At 44.4% G+C, this 16,216-nt stretch overlaps 1 protein-coding gene across 18 annotated transcripts in view; it reads left to right on the top strand.

Annotated features, from left to right (window-relative positions):
• FHL1 (four and a half LIM domains 1) overlaps positions 1-8,329 on the top strand; it is a 93,639-nt gene extending 85,310 nt beyond the window's left edge. For all 18 annotated transcript variants that reach the window (XM_074277881.1, XM_074277880.1, XM_074277871.1 and 15 more), the window contains 5 exons: positions 3,073-3,254; positions 4,156-4,330; positions 4,658-4,827; positions 5,081-5,267; positions 6,863-8,329. In XM_074277881.1, coding sequence (XP_074133982.1) covers positions 3,099-3,254; positions 4,156-4,330; positions 4,658-4,827; positions 5,081-5,267; positions 6,863-7,017 — 843 coding nt within the window. In that variant the 5' untranslated portion in view covers positions 3,073-3,098 and the 3' untranslated portion in view covers positions 7,018-8,329. The remainder of the gene's footprint in view (positions 1-3,072; positions 3,255-4,155; positions 4,331-4,657; positions 4,828-5,080; positions 5,268-6,862) is intronic.
• The last annotated feature ends 7,887 nt before the right edge of the window (positions 8,330-16,216 follow it).

Genomic DNA, 16,216 nt, shown 5'->3' with positions numbered 1-16,216 from the left:
TTCAACTCATATTCTGAGATTCAGGCAATCAACAAGTGAGACTTCGAAGAAGCGCCCACCGTCTACCTGTCAGCACACATCTCAGAATTGCTCAAGGATTTTCTTAGGCTCTGGGGTGAAAATTCTTTGGAGACATGAGTCAGCGCTAGATCTGAGGATTTTCCCTTGTGAACTCCAAACCAAGTGTTCTCCCCACTAAATTCATTTAGACAGTCCCCAACCACCCAATGATTGATTTGCCCAGCCTCCCAGAGCCAATATTGGTCAGAGGTGGAACTGAAAGTCACATCTGCCTCCCTATCTGGTGTATATCCCACTTGTTTCATTTTATAAGCAGGGAAAGGGCTTGTCAGAAAGCAAAAGTAGGTCTAGAATCCCAGGCTCCTCCTGTGTTCTTAGTGGAGTTTCATAGAGGGATTTTATTTGTTCATTCTATTGAGCACTGACACACTCCCCATCCCTTCTCGTTGCTCTTTGTATTGTGTTGTCAGCAGTACGATGCTGGCAGAGGCCCTCGTGGTTAGAATCCAACTGCACAGCACACCTTGGATATCTAGCCTCAATGGAGAAGGTGAGAAGCATCCAGATGGCCTCTCCTATGGGCCAGACTGAGCTCATGGAATCCTGTTTCTCCCTTGGTTGCCCTTCAGATACTTAACGTCCTTAGCGCCCTAGGTTAGGTCTCCTCATCTTAAACCTTTCCCAAAGAGAGCCAAGTCCCAGGCCACTGGATGTTCTGGATCAAAAGTGGTTTTTAGTTGTAAGACTTCCCTCCCCTGAGCCTTAATTTCCTCATCTGTAAAAAGACTAGGTAACCTTCCCAATTTTAAATCTGTGGCTCTTAAACTGTCTAAGGATACCCATGTGTGCACAACACCCAACTGACCTTAAGTGTTTTAATATTTACTGTCCCTACCAAGCTCTCTATTGATCAGAAACACGGGCAGTGGTTTCTGGCCTTGGTTCGGGGGAGGATTCACATAGATTTTGCTAAGTTAGGGTCCCTCTGTGCAGTTCAGGTGTCAACATCCCCAAACACCTTCAGCATAGGGTTTATAGAAAAACCCCACAGGGCATGGGGGAGTTGGGAAATAGTGGAGGGGAGGCATATATCAATGGGATGAAAAATTAAGACTCCACACAAGGCAGGGAAGTCGCCGCTTCAGAGACAAAGAAACCACCAAGGCTAGGAACACACTTTTAGAAGTTTATTGGTGGGGGGGGGGGGGTTATGTTAAATGGAAGATACTACTGATGTAGTGCTCCAGCTTTGTCTACATCACCACCTAGGAGAAGACACTTGAAGATTAAGGTAAGAAAGAACAATTTAGGGGAGGCCAGGGAAGGACTCTGTCCTTCCCTCCTGCTGCAGGGGAGGCCAGGGAAGGACTCTGTCCTTCCCTCCTGCTGCAGGGGAGGCCAGGGAAGGACTCTGTCCTTCCCTCCTGCTGCAGGGGAGGCCAGGGAAGGACTCTGTCCTTCCCTCCTGCTGCAGGGGAGGCCAGGGAAGGACTCTGTCCTTCCCTCCTGCTGCAGGGGAGGCCAGGGAAGGACTCTGTCCTTCCCTCCTGCTGCAGGGGAGGCCAGGGAAGGACTCTGTCCTTCCCTCCTGCTGCAGGGGAGGCCAGGGAAGGACTCTGTCCTTCCCTCCTGCTGCAGGGGAGGCCAGGGAAGGACTCTGTCCTTCCCTCCTGCTGCAGGGGAGGCCAGGGAAGGACTCTGTCCTTCCCTCCTGCTGCAGGGGAGGCCAGGGAAGGACTCTGTCCTTCCCTCCTGCTGCAGGGGAGGCCAGGGAAGGACTCTGTCCTTCCCTCCTGCTGCAGGGGAGGCCAGGGAAGGACTCTGTCCTTCCCTCCTGCTGCAGGGGAGGCCAGGGAAGGACTCTGTCCTTCCCTCCTGCTGCAGGGGAGGCCAGGGAAGGACTCTGTCCTTCCCTCCTGCTGCAGGGGAGGCCAGGGAAGGACTCTGTCCTTCCCTCCTGCTGCAGGGGAGGCCAGGGAAGGACTCTGTCCTTCCCTCCTGCTGCAGGGGAGGCCAGGGAAGGACTCTGTCCTTCCCTCCTGCTGCAGGGGAGGCCAGGGAAGGACTCTGTCCTTCCCTCCTCCTGCAGGAGGGGGAGTAGACTTGTGTCCTACCCTCCTGCAGGAGGGGGAGTAGACTTGTGTCCTACCCTCCTGCAGGAGGGGGAGTAGACTTGTGTCCTACCCTCCTGCAGGAGGGGGAGTAGACTTGTGTCCTACCCTCCTGCAGGAGGGGGAGTAGACTTGTGTCCTTCCCTCCTGCAGGAGGGGGAGTAGACTTGTGTCCTTCCCTCCTGCAGGAGGGGGAGTAGACTTGTGTCCTTCCCTCCTGCAGGAGGGGGAGTAGACTTGTGTCCTTCCCTCCTGCAGGAGGGGGAGTAGACTTGTGTCCTTCCCTCCTGCAGGAGGGGGAGTAGACTTGTGTCCTTCCCTCCTGCAGGAGGGGGAGTAGACTTGTGTCCTTCCCTCCTGCAGGAGGGGGAGTAGACTTGTGTCCTTCCCTCCTGCAGGAGGGGGAGTAGACTTGTGTCCTACCCTCCTGCAGGAGGGGGAGTAGACTTGTGTCCTACCCTCCTGCAGGAGGGGGAGTAGACTTGTGTCCTACCCTCCTGCAGGAGGGGGAGTAGACTTGTGTCCTACCCTCCTGCAGGAGGGGGAGTAGACTTGTGTCCTTCCCTCCTGCAGGAGGGGGAGTAGACTTGTGTCCTACCCTCCTGCAGAGATCTTCACTGGAGTCCTTCTGGCCTTCAGCTCTTGCCTCTTCCTGACATCTTGGTTTGGGTGTGTAGCTCTTCTTCTACTTTCTCCTGCAAGACGAAACGCCCCCCTCTCCTTCCCCTCTTGAGTTGTGTCTTAAACCTGCCTCTTTGCGGGACCCTGATTAACCCAGCCCCTCCTTAAACCTTGAAGGATGAGAAACAACTTCTAGACCTATTACTTGATTTGTTAGAAGAAGCCTAGACGCTGGCCTCTAACACCATACTTTCCCACACCACTTCCCTGCCCTACCTTCAAGGGGGTAACTCGGCTTCCTTGTCTCCCTCTCCCTCAGGTCCCGGAGGCTACACGGTGGGCACCATGTCGGAGAAGTTTGACTGCCACTACTGCAGGGACCCCTTGCAAGGGAAGAAGTATGTGCAGAAGGAGGGCCGGCACTGCTGTGTGAAGTGCTTTGACAAGTTCTGTGCCAACACTTGCGTGGAGTGTCGGAAACCCATTGGGGCCGACTCCAAGGTAACTGATGGTCTCCCCGTCGTTGGCCACAAGCCCTTCTAAGTAGGACTGAAACCTGTCTCCCTGGCTGTGCCTATCTGGTCACAGGGGCGTACCAATGCTCCTTTCTCCTTTGTGGGGTACAGTAGCTGGGCTAATCTTCACTAGGCTGCATTCCCACATCTTGTTACTTATTACTCTGCTTGCCTAAAGGGTGGATTTGGGGGTCCCACTCCTACCATCTGGAGGACCTCACATTATCTCATTCTGAAGAATAGAAACCGAGGCCTAGTGGACATCAATTATTTGCCCAAGTGGCAGAACTTGGATTCAAAGCCTCAATCCCCTGATGTCCAACTGAAGCCATTTTCCGCCCCAGCCTGGGGAGGGAGCTGTTCTCTCCCTCTAGCTTCTAGGCCCAGCCCCACCCATGTCTTATTTGTGTTTTCTTTGTTCTATATGAGCCAATATACAAAAAAAGCTAGACTGAGGGGCTGCTAGTGATTAAGAGGTGGCTTTTGACTGCAAGGGGTGAATGACATGCACCAGTGGAAACTTTGACTTGGTCTCTCGCAGGACATCATTATTTCCTATCTTTAAAAACCTAGGGGATTCAAGTCCTTTCTAAGGGCTCCTTCTTTGGGGTGGGGGGTTTCTTAAGTCAGATATAATATGTGAGGGGTTTTTCCCCACAGAATGCAGGAAATCTTTTGGGGCTAAGTGGAAAAGGCCCTTTGCTTTGAATAATCCCCACTTTGACTATTTTACCGACTTTCTCTCCCTTCTTCCTTTGTGGCCAACTCAGGGGAGAATGGGGGAAAAACCAACACCTTGAAGGGTCGGGGTGTGAGAGAGTCACAGATTGGGAATGGAGAGGGGTCCTGAAAAAATCACACCGCTTCTGGGTTTCCTGTGCTTTTAGGAGCTGCATTACAAGAACCGCTACTGGCACGACTCCTGCTTCCGCTGTGCCAAGTGCTACCATCCTCTGGCCAATGAGACCTTTGTGTCCAAAGACAATAAGATCCTGTGTAATAAGTGCACCACGAGGGAGGATTCCCCCCGATGCAAAGGATGCTTCAAGCAAATTGTTGCAGGTACCTACTTTCCCTGAATGAAAGATGACGTCCCAAACTTGGGGGGGGGCAGGAGACACATTCAGCAGTACCCTTTGAATGACATACCCAATATGCAACATCACCCTCCTGCCAGTGGCAGTTCTACCCCAAAGAAAACACTCCTTCCTGGCACTTTATTGAATTCTAGTCCCCGCGACGCTGCAGCGCAAATGAATTTGGAGTCAGGAAAAGGAGTGAAACTTTGTCCTCTGCCCCATGCAAGGCCAGAGAAGCGTTTGGGGAGGGGGATCAGGTACCCTGTTTTACTGGATGACCCCATGGCAATTCAACTGCTTCCTCCCTTAGGAGACCAAAACGTGGAATACAAGAAGAACGTCTGGCATAAGGATTGTTTCACTTGCAGTAACTGCAAACAGGTCATTGGAACCGGCAGCTTCTTCCCCAAGGGTGAAGACTTCTACTGCGTTACCTGTCATGAGACCAAGTTTGCCAAGCACTGTGTAAAGTGCAACAAGGTGTGCCTTACTGCAGTTATGGGGGCGTAAGGTTCCCTTTTCGGCAAGGGGCAGCGCACAGAACACCGCCAGTCTGGAGAATCCACATTTGACCCAGCCCCATTTAACAATCCCCCCCACATGGGCATTTTTCTAGGCCCATATCCCATTCTTCCCACCCAGAATGTCTCGTCTTCCCCCATCCTGTGCTGGAGTGGGGGGGGAGATGTATTGGTGTTACGGCGCAGTCTCTGACCCTTCCCTCCCTGTCTAGGCCATCACTTCTGGAGGAATCACTTATCAGGATCAGCCCTGGCACGGCGAGTGCTTCGTGTGTGCCACCTGCAGCAAGAAGCTGGCTGGACAGCGCTTCACTGCGGTGGAGGATCAATATTACTGCGTGGACTGCTACAAGTCCTTTGTTGCCAAGAAATGTGCTGGATGTAAGAACCCCATCACAGGTAGGTGGGTTCTAGGGGCCAGTGCTAGCATGGGGGAGAGGGAAATGCTCTGCCACTCCTTTCTAGGCCTTAAACCTGTGTCCCGCCCCCGCCCTCCCCATGAGTTAGGTTACATGTGAACCTCTCCCGCTACAGCAGAGCAGGGGTCTCTGCATGATAGCACCCTGCTGAGGACTCAGAACCGCCTAGACTTGGAGCTGGGACTGACCTATCCCTGGGTTAGCCACACCATCTTCCTCCCCCCCCCCCCCCACTGGGATTTTCTCGGCAGAGATAGTGGTTTGCCATCTCCTTGTCTAGGAGACCGAGGCAAATGGGGGGAGGACTGTTCCAGAGCCCCACAGCTAGCTAAAGTTGCCTGAGGCCACACTGGCTATACTAGCAGCTATAGTACAATACTGGGTATTGAGCTAACAAGAGAAATGTTTGCTAGATCAGAGGAGAGGTGTCAGGCCAGACTTTGTCCCCCCCACCTCCCCACCCCCCATCGCTCCTTAGCTGGTAGGAGATGAGAAAAAGCAGGCTGAGTACTCAGCATGGGCCTTCCCCCCTCCTCACAGCTCACTTCCCTGCCAGAGCCCTTTGAGTGCCCATTTTGTATTCACTGAAGGCTAGAAGGAAAATTACCTTAAGAGTGACTCTGAATGAAGTGCTTCCCCTGGACTGGGCCCTTACCTAGAACCTGCTGCTTCAAGGAGTCTTAGAAATCTTTAGGGAAAAAGGATGGAAAACCCTGGGGGTTGGGGCAGGGGCAGGGGCGGGGGCGCAGTGTATATTCTACCTGCACCTTGGAAAAGTGGCTTTGTCCCTGCCAGAGCTCTGAACAGTGAAGACAAAGAGCCAGAGCTGTGCTTTTGGGGTGGTGCCTTTTCTCCCGATAATGGAACAGTCTAAGTTTGCCTCCTGGTGGCCAGTTTGATAAAGCAGGGTGGTGGCCACAATGGAGACTGCACAAAGGAAGGAAAGTAGCTGGAGGGGGCTTCCCGCAGCCAAGGTGCTAGCCCTCAGGAGGAATCTCCCCCCCACCCCACCCCCACCCCCAGATCTGCTGATCTTACCCGGGGCCTACTGTCTAATCTTTTAAATCCTACCTGGGTTATTTAAAACAACTGCAATGATTTTCTAGTGGCTCATAAATGACTGCTCTAGTTTTTTTTTTTTTTTCTTCCCCCTGAAGCAGTTAGCCTGAAAGCTTAGAGAAAAAGGTATGAGTAAGAAGGTGTCCTGATTTGCTTCAGAAAGAAAAGCTTTTAGCCTGATTGCTGCAAAATAACCCTTAAAACTCTAATTGTTGCCATGGTTGGGGAAAATGGGAAAAGAAAAGTACCAGCCACAACTCCAGCTCCCTCTCAGCCTGTCCAGCGTCCCTTTAGAAAAACTTGCTTTTCTGATGTAAAAGCTGATGTGGTGCTGTGGGACAAGTCACTTCTCCCTGAACTTCCGTTTTCTCACCTGTCAAATGAAGGGGGGGAAAGGGTGACAGACAGGTCTGGAAACTCTGGGAATTGAATCCAGCAGCTCCAATTTTGAGGAGCTGAAGTTTCTGGTGACTGTAATTCACACCTTTCTTGGTCGTTTTTTCTTTTTCCCTGCAGGATTTGGGAAAGGCTCCAGTGTGGTCTCCTACGAGGGGCAATCCTGGCACGACTACTGCTTCCACTGTAAAAAGTGTTCCGTGAATCTGGCTAACAAGCGCTTTGTCTGCCACAGCGAGCAGATCTATTGCCCCGACTGTGCCAAAAAGCTGTAAGGGGATGGGGTCACCTGTCCTGGAGCATGGAGTTTTGAATCCTGCCCTCTTTATCTCTCCCTGGAGCAGGAGCAAGACTTCAAAAAAGAAATTAGAGCTTGCTCTCTCACTTTACAGCATGGCTCATAAAAAGGTGCACAGTGATTGCCTTTGCTCTTAGAAATTAAAACTCTGCAGCAATCCCATTTAAACTTTGCTCCTATTCATTAAGTCTGCAGCCTATTATTATAGTAGATTTTCAGTTAACCTTAGTAGAGAGATGCTTATGCATGCTGCTATAAAATAACTAACCCTTAAAAAATTGTAGTTTGCCACACACGGCTAATGCTGTGAACAAAGAACATACCTCCTGAGCCCATTGCTGAGATTCTCGGGAAGGACAAGTTAGATTTTTATCATCATATATACCTTGAGAGAACTATATCCACAAATAGAGCTGTATTCCCAAACATAGTAGTAGCTGCCTTTACCATAATGACTAACGGGAGCTTTTGCTTTGTGCAGAGTATAATCTTCTTTTTCTCTCTTTTTTGGCCTTTGTGTTTTAAAAGCAACTAATGCAGCATTTTACAGAAAAGCTTGTGTTTGAAGTGAATTCTGATTTGAAGTAAGCTCTCCGTTGTGGCTAATGGCTTCTGGCTTTTGTGTGTAGCATGTGCTCCTGCGCTCTCTTCTGAAGCCTGCATGACATTTGGAAAATGTACGCTCAAAGTAGTTTAGGTTATTTCTGATTAATTACAGCATGGCAAATAGCATTGAAAGCTTAGCTATTAAAATTGCGCTTTTTTGAGCTGCTCTTATTTACCAGATTTTGCTTTGAAGTGTTATCAGTAGAGTTAGTCAAGTTAATGAAACCTGCATGAAAGAATTTTAACCTCTCAGAGTGTGTATGCAATTTAGAAACGTAGCCCAGAGAACTAGTATGAAAAGCACTAGCTAACACTGCCGTCGGATTTTTACATGCATTTCTGCTCCTCTGTCTACAGAGGAGGAGAAACGGACAGGTGACTCTGTAATGTGTAGTAGAACGTCTGAAATACAGATGAACGGGGGAAAGCCGCTTTTGTCTCGAGTGGAACACCATTGCTTTGTTGGGTACTAAAACTTTGGAAATACCCAAACCATCCCCCTTCTTATTCCAACAATTATATAGTTTTAACGAGGCAATAAAATAGAACCGTTTTGTCAATGTGACAGGTAAAAATAAAAGAGGTAGATCCATCCTAGCCCTACGATTGTACTGCAATTGTCATCAATGTCTAACATTTACTTTCCCTAATATCATCTGGAAAATAAAGCAAAGTAGAAATAACTTGCCTATCGCTTTTTTTGTGTGTTTAAAAAAACCACTAAGACCCAGCTAATGTCAACCTTGTTCAGAAGCCTGTGGCTTGGTGTGCTTTTTTTTTGTTTGTTTTTTTCTTTCACACCAGCTGGTACTTTACTCCATTCTTGTCCTCAAAAATCTTTCAGTACTTCTCTAGGACAAAACCCCTTGAAAACTGACTGCACAGAGAGTTTACTAAGGTTCATGGGTCTCCTAGGGAAAAAGGAATTAAAAACCTTGACTATCAAAGTGACACAAAAAATACACCAAAATTTCTCATCCGTTTTGAAATTGGATGGCAAATTACTGACTGGTTATGGGTCAGAAACAGAATGAAACCACCTATGAGAAAAATCCTTTTGCAATGAAGGACAAAAAGGTCATTTCAGTAGTAGAGGGGGACTGTGCCTCATCTCTAAGAAATTGATTTAGATTCACTAAAAGTTTACTGCGCACCCACAGTATGGCAGTGTAGTAGTGAGGAGAACAGGCCCTAAGCCCAAGCAGTTCTTGAAGACACTTAACTTGACTAACAGTTGCCTGGCTTCACTATACAACAAAATCAAATACAAAATACTACAAGGTATCATGTGAAGACAAAGATGAAATAAGCTCTGCTCTAAAGGAGCTGAGCCTTGAGTGGCCCAGGGATTCCAAATCAGAAAGAAATGAGGACAAAGCACACTCCATGCCCAAGGTATACGGCCTGGGTGAGAGCAGAGACATGGGAGACAGCCTGTCACATCTGTTGAATTGTTAACCAATTGGCAATGCAGAGAAGGTTGGGGTGGGGGGGGGGAGAATGGGAAATCAGTCTGGAAAGCCAGAGCAGATTCAAGTTGTAAAGGGTTTGAAATGATGATGACGACCCTCGAGGCAACAGTGAGCCCGTGACTTGTTGAACAAGGCAGAGGTGGGTGCTACAAACCTAGAAATCCAGATGTGAAATAATAGCTCGGCAGCTATTTGAAGGAGGGGTAGGAGATGAAGGTAGGCTGGATTAAGAGCAATGACCTAGACAAGAGGCAAGGAGGAATCCCTAAATGGAAAGAATTAGAGGGAAAAAAACTGATGAGAGAAGGGAGATTCAAGGACAATGGAAGAATGACAGTATTCACGACAAAGTGACAAGTAAAGAAATGTTTCCAGCCCCTAGTACACATTTAGTCGGCTAGTCAGGAGGGAATGTCTGCATAGAGATAAGTGAATCTCTGGGAACTCATGAGGTCACCAAAGAAGAGACAGAGACAGAGATGGGGGGCAAGGTCATGATGCTGACCAGACCTGGAGGAAGGAGTGCTCAACAATGTCCAAAACTCTAAGGAGAAAAAGAAGCAGGAGAAGGAGAAAAGACCACTTAAGCTGGCAAAGTAGATCACTGGTAACATTGAGAACAGTTTCATTCAAAATCAAAGAAGAGTATGGACTATACTCCACAAGTAAAGGTGATTTAGCCTGCACCTCTACATCCTGCAAAGCCCAGCCTAATCACTGATGAAAAAAGTGGATCTTCAACAACCACAAAAACTTGACTAATTGCCCCAAAAGATAAACACAAGAAAAGTAAATGAGTGTTAAGTATTAAGCAAGGAGCAATTCTAGGGCAAGAGACAAGGTTATTGTTGGAAAAAGTTCGACTGAAAGGATCGTCAAGGTACAACAGGATCGAAGCGGCTAAAATCTAAACAGAATTTAGAGTCAAGAGAAGGAAAAAAGCTGGGGGGGGGGAATGAAATACAATATAAATCTAACAATTATTATCATAAAGTGGACGAAGTCACTACATAAGAGAATGGCTGGGTTTTACATTTGCCCTCTCATGGCCTTTGTGTGCTAGAGTTTAAAAAAAAAAATAAACAACCCAAAACCATACTGGCTAGCTTCTGGTCATTAGCCTAAGGATAAATGTAAAATCCTGCTTAGGGTTCTTAGAACAGGAAGATCAATGGACTGAGAGAGTAGACATGACATTTCTGGGAGTTTGGGAGAACTTCCAGAGGGGAAACTGGCTCCACTGCTATGGGTCAGCAGCTCGTCTCTGTAACTTAGAATTGCTTGACAAGTAGAAATGATAAGATGCAATGTCTGCTCAAACAGCTAACATATTCAAACTGGGACTTGAACCCAGATCTTCTTGATCATGTGCCTCTTCTCATCAATACAACAGGGATAACAACAAACCACGTACCTCACTCTCGAGGTTGTTGAGAACAAATCATTTTGTGAACTGCAAGTTGATAGATAAAGGTGAACTCGCTATCTGAGCTGGGTCTTGAAGGACATGCCATTTATGGGCATGTTGCCACACTGAGATCTACTTATTTGGAAAATCTCCAAAAACCACTGAAGAGTTATGGGAAACAAAGAGCTGACCCCACATGAAGCTCTGGTTTCTTCATCTTTAAAATAAGAGGGGTGAGCGGGAACAGACGATCTCTAAGGTCCACGATGGACCATCCACAACCTCGGCCTAATGACATAACACTGATAACAATTAACATAAACAGTCTTCTGCCTGTGGATCATCCCAGAGGTCACTATGTCATTTTAATTTTTCTATCTGCCAATACCTAACACAGGGCCTTGCACATATCTGGTGCTCAATGTTTAATTCAATGACCATTTAAAAATCTAGGACTAGCCTTCCATGCCCATCCAGCTTACCGGACATAGGGAAAAAAAGAAATCTGGTGCCCCTACCTACAACTACTCTAACCTAAATGTCTCTTGGTGTCCTTCTCAAACTACCCTCAGATTATGGGAAGGGGAAAATGGAAGAAGAAAATGTGTGTGTCCTGGACCCTGCCTTATCCCAAGTTTAAACAAAGATAGTGTGCAAAGAAAGTTCAATTTTCCTGTCTTTACTTACTCACCGTTCCTGTGTGTTAGGAAAAGCTGATGGTACCTGGTACTCCGGAGTTTTCTTAGTGGTAATCTCTCTGTTACAGGCCTAGGTCTTCTGTGCAATGTCTCTTGGTCACTGCAGGTAAAGGTAAGGCCTATGACTTATGCCACTGGCAATCCCAGAAATCCAATTCCCAAAGCTCCACTTTATTTGATGGCTGCATCTCTCCCCCAGTGCCAAATAGCTTACAGATGTCTTAAGAGCAAAAGAGGCCAAGGGAAAGGAAGACCTTCTCACCAAATATGACTTCTCCCATCTATTCTTCTATCCCTGTTCCAAGTATATTCAGTACTGTTCTGCTTCCACAATGTGTCACTGACTCAGGTCGCTTTATTTAAGGGCTCTAGAGGAAAACCTATCTGGCTCCCAGAGAGGTTAACTGAGTTGCAGAAATGCACTACCCAAAAAATTGTTTCACACCAGTAACAAGTATTTCCTGTTTCAGTTGATTCTAAAAAAATTGGAGTTGCAATTTTGTCATCAGAGAAAAGCAAAAGTAGTAAAGATTCATACTATCTAGAGAGGAACATGGAAATCACATCATATGTAAAAATACCATAGACAATAAAACAATATTATTAAACACACCTCAAATGGCAGAGAATCTAAATTCATAAAGGAAAAGCTAACCATACTATAGAATGCATAGATAGTAACAGTAACTGTAGAATATGTAATACTTACTCTTAGAACTAAATAAGTCGAACAAGAATTCTTAAAAAAGAAAAATATAGAACTGAACATTGTTGGAAAATTTAACTTCTGAATAGAAGCATTAATGAACATACCTATTTCTTAGCATCACATGCTACCTTTACAAAAACAAACCACGTACTAGGACACAGAGAAATTGTCAAACAAAAAACAAAAAAGGACAAAGAGGTAGAAATAATGAATGTGTTTTGTAGTCCATAACGATACAGAAATTAATACAAGGAGTACAAGCAAAAAATACAGACCTAAAAGAAGAATAAAGAAAAACGTTCTGAATAGTGAGTGGGATAAAGAACAAAGCACAGAAACAATCAGGAACTATGCAAAAGAAAATGACGATACAATATTGTAAGATTTGGGGAATGAAGGGTAAAGCAGTCCTCAGAATTAAAGTTATGTATCTTTAGAGATTTAAAGATATTTCACAGTTAAACTAGAAAAAGGGAGAAAGGCTATTAAACTGAGTGTACAATTAAAAAAAAAAAAACAAGAAAAAAAATTTTTTTTTAAAAACCTAAACTAACCCCCCCACCCAAGTCTGACATTGTAAAAGAAAACCAATAGAAATGACCAATATACTAAGAGCTGTTTTTTGAGAAGATGCACAAAATCAAGAAAGTTTAAATGGATCAAAAAGAAAAAAAAAAGGAAATCAAATTACCAAAGTAAAAAAGGAACAAGATGAATTCACAACTAACACAAGAAATATAAACAATTATCAGACAGTGCTACCAAAAATAGGAATTGAAACAGGGCTTTGATTTCATTCATAGGCATCTCAGGGGGTACAGTGGATAAGAAAGCAAGACTTAAGAGTCAAGAAGACCTGAGCTCCAATCCTACCTCAGACAGTCCCTACCTGTGTGCTTCTTCACAAATCAACTTACCCGTTCTGTGTCTCAGTATTCTCATCTGTAAAATGGGGACAGCCTCTACCTCACAGGATTGTGATGAAGAGAAAATTATTTAATCACATTTGTAAAGAATTTTGCAAACCTTAAAACTCTATATGAAAGTACATTATTATTCATTAGTATGGAGAAATTCATTACCAAAGAGGAGTGGAGGGAAGGAAGAAAAGAAACCCTGGTCCAGATGGATCAAGTGAATAATACAAAATATTTAAAGAATAATTAATAATTATGTTAAAGAGTCTCACTATTTAAAAAAGTCAGCCTTCTGTCAAACTCGTTTTATGAAACAAATATAGTACTGCTGCCCATTTGATAGAGCTATAGATCAATGTAACTAACAACCTATGGTATAAATAATTTAAATAAAATCCTGTTCTTATTCAGTCACTTCAATTACATCTGACTCTTTGTGACCCCCTTTGGGGTTTTCTTGGACAAAGATACTAAAGTGTTTTCTCATATCCTTCTCTAGATCGTTATATAGATGAGAAAACTGGGAAAAAATTTAAAAAAAAAAAAAACCAACAACAACCAAACAACAAAAAACCCCAGGGTGAAGTTACTTGCCTGGGGTCAAACAGCTACCAAAAGTGTCTGAAGGTGGATTTGAACTTCCTGATTCCAGCTGAAAAGCCTGTAGATGCTCTATCTAGTTGCCCAGGAAAAATATTATAGAAAAAAAAAATTCAATATGACTCAGATGAATTCATACCACGAATGCAAGGATGGCTCAAAACGTAGGAAAACAATTAGCATAACAATGAACAACAAAAACCATCTGATCAAAAGCTTTTGCTAAAATTTAGTACTATTTATCTCCCTTTAACTTTCTGGATGCCTTCTATTTTATGTGTGTATCCTATATAACCAATTTCTCAAAAAGCTAAGCAAATCTATCAAGTGAGACAAAACAGATAATAATATTTAAGCTATTAACTTTTGATAGCTTAAAAGTACATTAAGATTGTTGAGATACCACATACAATACTGTATATATCCATAGCCTACCACTTCTCTCTCTCTCTCTCTCTTTTTTTTTTTTAAGGGAATTCCTATAAGGGATGAGATTAAGCCCTGGGAAGTGATTACTGTGTAAAAACTAAGCGCATCAATAAATCACATGAACAACATTAAGTCTAATATATTGACATAGGGGCATCAGTCAGAGTTCCTGAGCTCAGCTTTCTGGGTTCACACTTCTGCTCATGAAGATCCTAATCAAACAACCTCAAAGAGAGACTGGCTGACAAGTTAAGGTAGCATGGAAAGAGGGAACATTTTGGACCTGGGACGCTCCTATATTCAAATTGGAATGGAGAAGTTAGAGAGTCAGTTGAAAGAAAAAAAAAACTGAGTTTGTTTTTGGACATATTGCAAGTTTGAAGGTACTTGAAAATTAGTGACATTCCTGTAGGTTAACATGCCTTCTATTCCAAATAAACGTTTATGTGACGCAGAATGGACAGTGAACACCATTACTTTGTCAATAAATAAATAGGCTTGGATGGCAGAAATTCAAATTTCTGTAGTACTTTGAAGGGAACTGCAAGGAGCCTCCTATGTTCTATGCCTACAGTGTCACATTAAAGATATATTTGGATTATTTTGGATTTTAAGCATAAAAAAGATTAAAAACAAAGAATCAAGCTTCTAAAGCAATTTCATCTTTTTCTTTTCCTTGGCAGAGCCCTTCTTCCCCTAGAAAAGGGTACCTAGTAAAAAGAAAGAAAATTTTATCTGACAGTTATGGGAAGTCTAGAGTTGAACTGGAAAAAGCAGGAAAAGTATTAAGGACAACAAAAAGAAAATCCCAGAATCCAGGGGCCAGGAGGGGCTTCAGAGACCAGCTGGTCCAACATATACTTGACCAAGTATCCGATTTCCAACAAAACCCAAATTCAAAGTAGAACGAATATGCAGTTCTATATAGAATCTGATCGTTCATGACTCAAAATGATGCAGCTGAAGCATGAAATATGAATCAGGAGATGGAGAGAACTTCTGGATCTGCTACTTCGCACATTGGGTGTCCTAAAGTCTTCCTCCTCCTCTAAAATGAGGATGGAGGTTCTACCCAGTACCTTTCCAACTCTATTGGATACTAGAATCCTAGCAATGCAAGATACAAACTAAGGAGAATTACAACACTGCATTTTACACCATATTTTGTACAGGAAAGGGTGGGGAAAAAAGCATGGAAAGAGGGAGGGCAAACATCCGATAGTTATAAAACACAATTACCCAAGAAATTTGAGTCTAATTTATTGAATCTTGCTTCTGCACTTGATCATGACTGTTAAGAAGTGGCGCTATTCTCACAGAATAACTATGTTAAATGGTAAAATGATCAATGCCCATATGCAAAGTATAGTGAACATATATATACATATAGTTGTAATGGTTTTTCAACAAATAATCTAGGTGCAGAAAGAAAACCTGTATCTTTTCCCTTCAAAAGATTGTCTCTGCCAGAATGAAAGAGCTAGTATACAAAAGCACACGACTGGCTGACCTACAGCACTGTTCTCACCTCCAACAATTCCTCCGAATTCTGAAGGGCAAAGGTCCCCCCCTCCTCGTTCAAGATTCGAGAGAGGAACACAGTTCAGCCTCAATAAGCTGGTGATTCAACATTAACAGTTAAGATGATTAATTCATACTCAAGTTATCGGGCAATGGTTTAAGTAGGATCAGATGAAGCAACTTTCATAAACCACTTATTCATTATATATGTATAGATAGGATGGTAATGATGAATATATGTGTGTGTGGATGTATTATGGACTTAAGACTATCAGTGAGTTTCTTTGCATCTGTTTCAAAGGAGGCAATCCATCCCTTCATGCTGTAGAAAGGCAGGCAATTTTTGGTTAAATAGCCCTTACTGCAGCTTTTAACAGGTAAGGGAATAGAGCACTGTAAACACAACAAAAAAAATTAAGTCTAGGACCGATGAGAGGTAACAAACCAACATCACGAGGCAATGGCCGTGCTACTGGTTTACATATGGGAAAATAATACTTGTATGTTTGTGAAGACACAAAGATGCAATTTGAAAGGAAAGACTTAAAAAATCACGGCAAATTGTAACCATGTTAGGACGAACACTTCCCCAGATCTCATATTTTGGAAGGTAGAAGGAGGAGTAGGGGGATGGTGTGTGTGTGACGGGGAGGGGGGGTGAGAGGGGAAGGAAGGGGGGCAGAGAGGAGGTACAGACTGCAACGTAACATTTTCCTGAAAGTAAAGATATATAAATTACGGTAAAATATAATATGCCGAACTACGAAACCGCCAAAACAATTGTATTAAACACAAGACAGTGCTCCTGAGAGAGTA

The sequence above is a fragment of the Sminthopsis crassicaudata genome, chromosome X (assembly GCF_048593235.1).
Source record: "Sminthopsis crassicaudata isolate SCR6 chromosome X, ASM4859323v1, whole genome shotgun sequence".
Lineage (NCBI taxonomy): Eukaryota > Metazoa > Chordata > Mammalia > Dasyuromorphia > Dasyuridae > Sminthopsis > Sminthopsis crassicaudata.
Note: the sequence above shows the minus strand (reverse complement) of the source record. Positions and strands in the feature narration are given on the sequence as shown.